Genomic DNA, 11457 nt, shown 5'->3' on the forward strand with positions numbered 1-11457 from the left:
GAACGCTGTAAAACCGCATATAACCAAGCAACCCTTCCATCAACCACGAAACTCCCAATCCAGTAGAAAGAGCTCGGAACCATCCCATATCCACCATGACCAACAAGGACGTGCCCCCTCCCCCCTCCACCGCAACCTCTCGCCTCTCCCAAATAACCTCCCATATCTCCCCCTCATCATCGTCATCCACCACCCCGCCTCCCACCAAACGCCGCGCCCGCAAAAGCTCCACCACCCCCTCTCCTCCCGCCGACTGGTCCGATGTTCTCTCGGAGCTCGCACACGTCCGCACACTCGCCCAAACCCCCCAGGCCGACACCACCGGCTACCAACGCCATAAGCAAGCCGGCAAACTCTGGGTGCGCGAGCGGATCGAGTTGCTGGTCGACCGCGGCTCGTTCCGCGAGGTGGGCAGCGCGGCGGGGAGCGCGACATGGCGGAAGAAGTGGAGCGGGGAGGAGGTGACGGAGAAGGGGTTAGGGGTGGTGGAGGGGGAGAAGGAGGTGGTGGATGGGTTTACGGCGAGTAACAACGTGCAGGGGTTTGGGAAGGTGGGGGGCAGGAAGGTGTTGTTGACGGCGGATGACTTCACGTTGCGGGCGGGACATGCGGACGGGGCGCTGATGCCGAAGACGTTGTATATGGAGAAGCTGTGCCTACATTTGAAGCTGCCGATGGTGAAGTTGGTGGATGGGGCGAGCGGGGGCGGGTCAATCACGACGTATCGCCAGTTTCAGGGGACGTACCTGCCGGACTTGGAGCTGCTGAAGTGGGTGGTGAAGGAGCTGGATCAGGGGATCCCGCAGGTGGCGGCGGTGGTGGGGCCCGCGGTGGGGCTGGGCGCGGCGCGCGCGGCGGTGTCACATTTCTCGGTCATCGCGGCGGATATCGGGAGCTTGTTCAACGCCGGGCCGAAAATCGTGGAGGGCGCGACGTTCGAGGAGGATCTGAGCTTCGCGGATCTCGGGGGTCCGGGCATCCATTGCGCGAACGGGGTGATCGACAACGTCGCGCCGGATGAGAAGGGATGTTATGAGCAGATCGCGCGGTTTCTTTCGTACGTTCCAAACCATGGGGGCGTGCTGCCGCCGGTGATCAAGAACGACGATGCGCCGAATCGACATTGTCCCGAGCTCCGAACGGCGATTCCGCGTCGGGCGCAACGGATGTACGAGGTGCGGAATATCATCAAGGAGGCTGTTGACCGCGATACGTTCTTCGAAATCGGACCACATTGGGGGAAGACAATCGTGGTCGGCCTGGCGCGCATGGCGGGAAGGACGGTGGGGATCTTCGCCAACGATGCGATGAACAATGCGGGGGCGTTGGACTCGGCGGGGTCGCAGAAGTATGACAAGCATATCCGGCTCTGCGACTGCATGGGGATTCCGATCGTGCAGTTCATCGACATCCCGGGGTTTGCCATTGGCACTGTCGCTGAGAAGGGCGGCGTGATGAAGTGGGGTCTGGAAATGTACAAGACTCTGTTCGGCTCGACCATACCTATCTTCTCGGTGGTCATCCGGAGATGCTATGGCATTGGAGGCTCGATCTTGGCAGACTGTAGAGATCCGAACTGTCGAGTTGCTTGGTAAATGCTCTATCCGTGTCAGGTCGACGAATCAGTGCTAACGTTCCACAAGGCCGAGTGGGAATTGGGGATCTATCCCGCTCGATGGAGGAATTGAAGGTGCGTGTTGAATCTGCATGCAAAATAGACCTACACTAAACTTCAACAGTCAACCATCGAGCAGAACTCAAGCGAGCAGGCGACAAGAAACCGGAGGTATATGCACATCTCGAAGCGGAGTACATGAATCTACAAAACCCGGTCCGGACGGCCAACCGATTCAGCATTGAGGAGATCATCGATCCTGCAGATACAAGATCGGTTGTATGCGCCTGGACGAAGCATATGTAAGTGCAACTCAGACAAATGGAGGACAGACGCTAATACGACGATAATAGGTACGAGCACAATTTGGTGACGAGGCTAGAGCAGAGGGCTGCGGGATTCATTAAACCATCTTTTAGATAACTAGGGGAAGGAATGGAAAATGAAGACAAGCTAGTTTCTAGTGGTTTGAGTATTCCTAGGAACCCATAAGTAATAGGATTCGGAAATCAGATGGGCTAGAGTTCAAATGGCTGGCTTTGAGTGTTTTTGTTTAAGAAAAAGGAGAAGGATAGTAGTGATGAGAGCAGTGATAAGAGCAGTGAGAGCAGTGAGAGTAGTGAGAGCAAGCGAGAGTAGTGAGAGCAAGTGAGAGTAGTGATGAGGAGCGAAGGGCCTTCAGGAAAACTTGGTGTCTGGTAGCCTTACAGCCTGGAACTGGAATATCTGACACTCACTGCAGACAGCAGCGAGAGCACGAGGACAGCTGCAGTGAGGCCTGAGGCAAGACCGCCACTTCACGAACAAAAGGATGAATTTGTCAGTGGTCAGGTTTATAGGATATCTCTGCTTTTATGGCGTTTGCCGTTTTCCTACCCATGACCCCCATACATATTCGTTTCGGTGGGATAGACCCCCATGGATGTACACCACGCACCCGCGATATCACCACCACGCATTTCTTTCCTCTTCCGCTCGAAATCAAGATCTCCGTGGCCATCAATTATATGTAGAACTTAATTATGGGCGTATTCCTGTAGTTATTGCGCTCATCAGGAACAAGATCAATCAACGTCTTAACTCTTGGTCAACCACAGAGCTCTCCCGCTGTGACTGTATTGCAGATCACCTGACATCAGGAACCGCTGTTCTCTCACAGAATTCACAACAGAACAAATTGCCTGCAGCACAGCATGTTAACAATGGTGAAATAGCAATCTCGGTTAATGGCTAATAATTACTCATGGGATCATCCATGATCTGCCCACTATTATGATGACGAACCACATGCACTCTCCCTAAACCAGTAAACATGCCTCTGATCGGGTCCCACAGCATTTGATAGCTTCCCCTCTGTTCTCGTGCTGCGACAAGTGAATCCCAACCCCAGTACCACGCAAACTGCCCTCTACTCACTTTATTGCCGCCACAGTTGAAAGTGGGTTTCCGCTAGAATTCCCCATGTCTACCACTGAGGAGCTGCCGCTGTATCATTTGTGCTTGTATTCTTACCATGTTTCAGCTTATATCGTAACTACAGGAAATCAGTATCGCAGATACCGATTAGGCTGATGAGCCACTAGAGTTCCTTAGTACATTAATTACAGCAGAAAACAAGGAAGGGGCCGCTTACTAGCAAGGATGGTCTTGACAATAATAGGGCGACACGATAGAGTGTGTTTAGCTGGTCATATTTCTAAGGTATTTATTTATGTTTGAAAGTTTTGGGAGGGTTGACAACGGAAAGGCGCGCTAACCCCGAACTGGTACGCTAATCCCAACACGGCAGTCAGATGTCCTCAGATTACAGTAAAAATATTACAAATATAATTCTGTCGAGTTTGTTTCACTCTCCCTAGACTGGTGGCGCAGCTTCGACACCACCGTTCTTTTCGGATGGATCCTCCACCACAATCTGATGCCTTGACGCCAGCGATGGAGAACTAAAGGCAAACAATCTCCGACTCACCTGGCCACGGGATTCCCCCTCCAAGCAAACTTGAACTGGGAATCAAATTATCGACGATGGATCTGCTTTTTTGCAATTCTTCTTTCATGAATCTTTTGTGACCCAGCCTCAAAGGGAACAGGAAGTCATAGGGAGTTGTTGAGGGTTGAGCGACTGTGGCTTGCTGGGGTCCGTTGCTGTGGTGAAACCCATGTAAACAGAACACCGCCAGAGCTGACAGAGGTAAGCCATCCACCACCTTGAACTTTGAAACGCAGTCCATATGTCGACAATCCCGCCATAATTCAGACACAAGTTTGGATCATTTGAAATCATGTCCTTGCATTACATTCCAGCATCTACCGTTTATGATAATGGGATTGTTCCCACGCAACAAGCCCTTCGCTAAACCCCATCTCGACAAGGTCCACATTCCTTAACTACCCCTTGACCATGGCTGGGGGACGACCAGATAACCTCACCAAACCCGCCGCGAAGACCGTCCAGGAGAAGATTCAACAATGGCAGGAGCGCAACGGCGCCGCCGCGGTGCAGGAGGAGGCGGCTGCCGCCGAACGCAAGTCGCACCGCCGAACGAAGACGGAGAGCTCGGCGACGAACGAATCTTACTCAACGCCCTCGCCCGGTGCGATCGCTCAATTCGCGACGGTGGAGACAGAGCGGTCTGGGACTTTGGCGAGGTCTTCAGATGCGAAGAAGACGGCCCCGAAAGATGCGCTGGCGGAATGGGAGGCGTTGAAGACGACGTATTCCGGTCGATCTCGCGTCACCGCATCCGTTCCGCCCCCGTCCACGAATCTAGACTACGACGACAAAGCAAGCGCGACGATCCCGAACCTCCCGACTGCTGTCTCCACCCCGACCAAACGTCCCCGCCGCAAACGTTCAAAAACTGAATCGGACGCGCGGTCGTCCGCCCTGCCAGCGCGCCCTTCGATCATCCCTGACCCGCACATCGTCGAGCGATCGCCGCGACACAGCACGGCACGGAAGTCGGGGAAAGGACATACGTTGCGCCCTGATCAGCTGGACGCGGAGATCGCGGCGGCGACGACGCCGAAGAAACGGGTTATATCGGATGGGCATTGGCGGAAACAGGACGCCTCACCGGCGGTTGAGCTACGCGTACCGAGTCCGGAGAAAACGCCGGGTTTGGTACGCAAGCAGAAGCCGGTCGAGGAGGAGAAGCCTACTGGTATTCCCGTTATTCCGGGTCTGCTTGACATGTTTGACGTGGGCTGGGAGAAAGGCGCTTGGATTCGGAGACAGCCACCACAACCCGAACCGGTCGCTAACTCTGCCGATGACAGCGACAACAAAGGCTGGGAAGGAGGATGGACCCGCCCCGGGCTCATGCATGAAATTGTAGAGAAGCAGCGCCGGCTCGCCGAAACACGAGGGGCGTGGATCCGGTCACAGAACGGCGAGGGAATCCTCCCGGGCGACAGCATCCAGATAAAAAAGCAAATGATGATGGAAACGGCGCAGCTGAAGGAGCGGATGAAGCAGGAGGAGAAAGAGCTCGCGCGGTTGGCGGCGGGGATGGGCGTGCACGTGCCGTACTCCGGCGATCAGCAGCCGCCGGTCCGACTCCCGAGGAAAAAGATGGAGAAGGAGAAGGAGAACATCGCGGAGAAGCTGGATCTCCATGGTGGCTCCCCCGGCGATCCGAAGATCAATCAGTGGATCTCCGAGCAGGCGGACGTGACGGTTGAGCGTGCGGAACGGCGGAAGAAGCGCGATAGTGAGCGACAGTCGAGCACCACGGATCCGGATGGCCCGCCTTCTTCGGGACGGCAGAGCTCCAAACCAAAGTATCGAGAACCACGGCGAGGGAGTGGCGATGGTAAAATCCTCCACGATGAGGTCCAGACCGAGACAGAGATCCCAAATGGTGCGCGGAGTTGGCCTCGGAAAGCTTCCGCTCGACCTGACCCCTTAATGGAAGATGGGATCCGAGTCTATAGTGCAGATCGCGACGAAGGTAGAAGGAGGAAGACTAGCAGACAGCACAGTGGAAGCCATTCGATACAAGCGGAGGAGTTCACAGCGATATCGTCGAGGCGGAAATCAGGCAGACCCGAGCGTGATGCGCGTGCTGAACCACCACCGAATTATACTGTGCCGGCTCTTGCTGGCGTCGCTGCCGGTGCCATTGGTTCTCGAATCAGCTCATGGCTTCATTCCACGCCCGATCCTTTCACCGATTCACCAAAAAGCAAGCCATCACGCTCTCGTCGTTCAAAATCCGGACCCGGCCCATCACAAGCAAGCACGCTTGACGAGGAGACCATCGTCACAGAGACGAGCATATCCGACGATCGCCGGCGACAGCGACGGACCAGCCAAGATGAGGCGACGGAAGTGACCGCAACGACGTACCTCACTGGCACATCCCAGTCGCGGACGGAAATCACGGAGAGCTCATACCTGACGGATATCACGCGCGACTCCGCGAGCACCACGCCTCCGAGCTTGAAGCGGTCCGGCGCGAGGCATTCACGCGAGCGACCGAAATCCGTCGTTGCATCGGAGTCGCCGTCCCAAGACTCGAGATCATCGGTCGATCCGACCACCCTCGACCTCTCCGAGCCGTCAAGGGGACGGCCGCATTCGTTTGGATTCGGTCCGTTCAAGCGACTCTTCCCAAGCACGGGCAAGCGGCTCTCGACGATCGTGTCCGAAGATACAAAGGCGAGGGAAGATCCGGACTCGGATTCGGAGGCGCCGAATGAAGTCGAGATGCCGGCTCCGAAGGTGAAATCCATTGCGGAAACCACGATCGATGATGCGGCTTCCGGTCCGCCGAAGCAGCTGCAACTCGTTCCTACACTTCCAACAATACCAGAACCGGAACCAAGTACAGTATCGAGCCAATTCACTGCCAACTCATCCACGCGCTCCCGCCACTCGACGAAATCAAGGCCCAAGTCAACGTCGTTGAAACGTCGCCTCACCACCACCACCGACCTCATGTCCGTCCTCTCCCTCCCCGAACAGCCCACCACCACCCCCCAAAACGCCCCCCAGCCCCTCTCCATTCCATCCACCACCCTCCCAAAAAAGTCCTCTTCCATCATCTCTGCCCGCTCCCTCCGCTCCACTACCACCACCCTCACTCTCCCCTCCCTCCTCGCCACCCTCCGCACCGACGAACTCAAATACCTCCGCGAACTCCGCACCCTCGTCGACGGCGTTATCCCCGTCCTCCTGCAATGCGTCCTCTCCAAATCCGACACCGCCCTCGCCGCCGGCCTGTTTGCCCGCACCACCGCCACCGATGCGTCCAATGTCGACGTCACCAAGCCCATCGTCGACATGGGTGTCGCGCTCGAGCGGCTAAAGAGCGTGCATCGGAGGTGTCCTGTCGACGATGCCGCCGATGAGCGCAGGGTGCTGGATTGGGCACGGGCGGCGGAGCGGGTGTATCGGTTGTATATCGGGTGCTGGAAGATGGGGTTCCGCGACGTGGTGGTGTGTCTCGCCGCCGGGGACGAGAAGTCTACGGCTACAAAGGACGGTCAGAGCGCGAGCGCCGCATGGGACGAAGGCATGCCGCGCAACGCGGACGGCTACGTAGTCAACGAAGTCGGCGAGCGCGTCGACGTCGCGTTTCTCCTCAAGCGCCCGCTTGTCCGCCTGAAGTACCTGTCCAAAACGCTCCGTCAGCTCGCGCAGGCGTGTCCGAGCGCCGAGGCGGACGATATGGCGGGGCGGTACGCGGAGCTGGTGACGGCGGCGCGGGCGCGCGCGGCGGACGAGCGGGCGAGGTTGGAGGACGAGGCGGCGGCGGGGATTGATGCGGGGCGGGCGAGGGATCCACGGTCATTGGCGCCGGTGAGTGGGGTCAGTATTGACCCGAGTCGGTGTGTGGCGGCAAGGGATTATTTTGAGATGCATTTGGCGCATTCGAGTGGGCAGACGGTGGATTGTCGGGTGGAGTTGCTGCTCAGGGACGAGGCGGTGGGGAGTCCGCTTGGTGCGGAGGGGAATAGTGGGGATGTGCTACTGTGCGAGATCGATGAGACTGGACGGTGGTTGTTTTTCCCGCCGATTCTGAAGAGTCGCGTGTCGGCGCGGTTGGGGGATACGAAGGGGGAGGTGCTCGTGATGCTTCGCGGGATGCATTCAGGCGGTGAGGAGTGGCATGAGTTGATGTCGTTGACGGCCGGCGATGAACAGACCGCGCAGGACTGGGTGGAGATGCTGGGGTCAAGTCCGATGCCGCCGAAGTTGAATCGGCAGCAAAGCTTCTTGGATCGGCAGGCGTCGTATCGGAAGAGCAAGGTGGATAGGAGGAGGAATGCGCCAAGTGGCGATGATGCGTCTTCGTACTTTACAGGGTCGGTGATCACTGAATCGGTGGTCACAGGGTCAACGGTCACCGCTTCGACCGAATACGCTCGCCCGAGAACTCGATCGCCAAGTCCAGGGGAGGTCGATGTACCGATTGGCGAGACCAGGCAAAAGACGACAACGAAGTGGCAGCGAGAGTCGCCCGACCCTCCACGGCGAAGCGTCAGCCCGGTTACCCCTCCGAGTGAATTCGAGGAGTTTGGGAGGAAGGGCAAGTCGCCGGTGTCTCCCTTATCTCGCAGTCCGGTGGACCGGAACGCCGGAAGGAGTACAAGCAAGTGCTCCTCGCTTCCCGCGGCGTTTAAGGGCCTCCAACCTACATCCCCAGTGGAAAATACCTCTCCATCAGGACTGAGGAGGACAAAGGCGACAAGATACCACCGTCAGAGCACGGCTTCACCGCCTGAGTCACGGCAGGCGACGCCTGAGCGAGTGACATCTACCCACCACGCCGCGAAGCGACAGAATGCTGCTCCTCCTGCGCCCAAGCACCGCTCCTCGGAGCCGACCACCGCGCATACTCCACGAAAGTTGTCTAAATCCGCCCCGAAACCGGGTTTCTCCGTGTGGCTTCCTTCGTCTCAAGTTGGAGATGAGGAAGATGAAGAAATGGAGACGCCGAGAGCGAGAGCTCCCCATGATCGACCAGACATGGGCAGACGGATGTCGTCAATGCCGACTACCGCGATGCCAACCATCCCAAAACTGCGGAAATCAAGCCAACAGTGGACACCCCGAGCATCGCGCCATCAATCTTACGAAGACCCTTCATCGGCTCCCGCGAAGCTGCAGAAGAAAGCCCCTGAGCCAGTTGACGAAGATCTGCCACCGCCACCGCCGCCGCATCGGTCGTCAAATATTCTTAAACACACGATTCCGCCGGTTGAACTGACACCCACGAACCACGGTGGAAGGAGACGCTCGTCATCGCCTCTCAAGCATGAGTATCAGCCATCCACTGCGAGCGAGTCTGATGAATCGCTGGATACCTTCTCGGATGAATCAAGTATCTTGTCTTCTGACTCCGAGAATGACGAGGATGTCGGCTGCAATCCAGGGGTACTTCCCATTCCACTGGCTGCTCCTGAGGTATTGAAATCACAGCAGAGGGAATCACCGCCTCCAAGTATTTGTTCGCAGCAGAATACGGCAACCCTAAAACCGTCGGATTCCGCTTCTCAAGGACCTTACCGGTCTGTTCCACGTCAAGCCGGCAAATCGATTAGTTCGATCGCGTCTATCTTTGAATGGGCGGACGTTGGATCATGGGCCCCATTGCACCCTCAAGAATGTGCGATTGTCATCTCTCCTGGCCTGATCGAAGCCTACGACATGAAAGCCCTTCATAACAGTCTCAACTCCGATGCGACCGACTCGACCCAACCCGCCACCCGACCCCTAATCGCCCTGGAACTGACCCCCCTCGTCCCCCTCCGCCGCGGCACCGCCATCGACATCTCCATCCGCTCCCCCCCAACCTCCAACTCCCTCCTCCACCCCTCCAGCAACATCCTCTTCCGCTCCCGCTCCCCCCCCGACTGCGAAGCCATGTACCACCTCATCAACAACGCCCGCATCAACAATCCCACCTACCTCGCCCTCCAAAACGCCCGCGGCCCCGCCACCGCCGGCGGCTGGGCCGAAGCCATGGAGCGCCGCAACAACGCGCGCACGGACACCCCCGGCACCGGCCTTTTCGGCTTCGGCGGCTCTGCCCGCACCCGTAGCTACCGCGCCTCCACCAAGCGCTCCCGCAATCCCAGCATCTCCGCCGCCACTGAGAGCAGTGTCGGCACCATGGCCAGCATCAACTCCGCACTGCGCCGGTTCAGCGGGAACAGCAAGCTGTTCAACCTCGCGAAGAGCTCGATCGGGTCGCGACACGCGGCGAGCCTAAGCGACAGGTCATTCTCCGCGGAGGGCGGGGCTTCGGGGGCGAGCACGCCGCCGACGCCCCCGGGGATGTCGCCGCACGGGCTCGGGGCGCCCGTGGGATTGGGGATCCAGGATGCGAAGATTCGGTTCTATGTGCGGGAGACGCAGAGTAAGTGGCGAGATCTGGGGTCAGCGCGACTGTCGATTATGCAGGCGGCAGAAGGTGGCGGGATGGGGATGGGGAGTCCAGATCAGCCGGTTGCGTTGCGGACGGGGATGGAGAAGCGGGTGGTGGTGACAGAGAAGATGAGGGGGGAGAGGTTGTTAGATGTGACGTTGGGAGAGGGGTGTTTTGAGCGGGTGGCGAGGACGGGGATTGCGGTAAGTGTGTGGGAGAACGTGGGGGTGGGAGGGGCGGTTGCGGCGACGGGGGGTGTGGCGGAGAAGAGAGTGAAGGTGTATATGATTCAGGTGAGTGCCATGCTCCATGTGATACGGAGACGATTGCTGACATTTCTTGTGATATAGATGAAGACGGAGAGGGATTGTGCATTCTCTTTCTCGCTGCTTGGGAAGTTGAGATACTAGGTCGAACTCTCAATTGCTTCTTTCCTAGTGTTGCTGTTTGCGTGTCCGAGCGACAATAGATTTACGAATAGCGGATAATCTATGAATGATGTTGTTCATTTGGTCGGGGATACGATTGATATTGGACGTCTCTGCTTTATACAATACAAGCCCTATGGTATTCAACTCGCTTACACTATTCATCTACCCATGCTCGATGCTCTTGGAACTCTCCGTGTTGAACCCTCCGTCAGGAACCAAAACAGCATACCCAACCACAGGCTCTGTACAGGACGGCGAATGTCGTTGATATATGGCCATGCTTATGATCGCCCTAATAACCCGGGCCCTTTCGCCACCGTCAGCCCTACACTCAGCCTTGTGGGGACTCACTCCTCCGTCAGCTCAGGAACAGGATACTTTTGTGGAGCGTTTATTGCACATTCCGTTTTTGACTACGATCGCCGGCAATCGTTCCGAACGAGCAGGACTAGTTAGTTCGCCACCGGGGCGGTCAGAGTCAACGTCAGTTGTTTGTATCTGGGCCATATTCTCGCATCTCTCCAAACTATTGCACAGCTTCCTGATCAATTCTTCAGTTTATGTACGAAATGTAATAATGTGGGAAGGTCGACTAGATAATGTGCCGGTAGCCTTAGAAATTCACGCTGCCGCTCCTACCCCAAGCCGCTCCAATCCCAAGCCGCTCGCCGGTCGCAATCAACCTATTACCTAACAGACCGGGAGCTCATAGCTATGTTTAGTAAACAACCGAGTCGTCCAATGATTTAGCATTCAAAGAGCTAACAGCGACGATGGCGTGCTTCTCTTGATAGTAGCTCGAGATCTGGCCATCTATTGGTTACTAATTTCGGTTCCGCACATCACATCCATCAAACTCCATCTCCCCAACATCATGGTGTGGAGGATAGTCACCATACAGAGAGGACAGTCAACGCGCCGATCGGCAGCCATTTTCATGGGCTCAACCGCCCTCATCACAAAAAATTGGCCGTTCTGATCCTCTTAGTGTTGTACCGCCACCAAGCTGAAATGCCAAGCAAGAATTCTCGAA

The 11457-nt window shown here is 57.0% G+C and overlaps 2 protein-coding genes across 2 annotated transcripts; both read left to right on the plus strand.

The window, feature by feature from the left end:
• Positions 1-95: 95 nt before the first annotated feature.
• On the plus strand, positions 96-2038 carry P152DRAFT_467100 (propionyl-CoA carboxylase beta chain; the record flags this gene model as incomplete). The annotated part of the gene is made up of 5 exons (XM_033680744.1): positions 96-181; positions 227-1591; positions 1644-1690; positions 1740-1917; positions 1969-2038. 5 exons carry the CDS (start codon positions 96-98, stop codon positions 2036-2038), a joined length of 1746 nt encoding a protein of 581 aa, XP_033533079.1.
• A 1978-nt stretch (positions 2039-4016) lies between these two features.
• P152DRAFT_450165 (uncharacterized protein) lies at positions 4017-11118 on the plus strand (the record flags this gene model as incomplete). Its single annotated transcript, XM_033678153.1, has 4 exons — positions 4017-9968; positions 10029-10286; positions 10554-10875; positions 11012-11118. 4 exons carry the CDS (start codon positions 4017-4019, stop codon positions 11116-11118), a joined length of 6639 nt encoding a protein of 2212 aa, XP_033533080.1.
• Positions 11119-11457: the final 339 nt, after the last annotated feature.

This window comes from Eremomyces bilateralis (genome assembly GCF_010015585.1).
Source record: "Eremomyces bilateralis CBS 781.70 unplaced genomic scaffold P152scaffold_13, whole genome shotgun sequence".
In the NCBI taxonomy this organism is placed as follows: Eukaryota; Fungi; Ascomycota; class Dothideomycetes; order Eremomycetales; family Eremomycetaceae; genus Eremomyces; species Eremomyces bilateralis.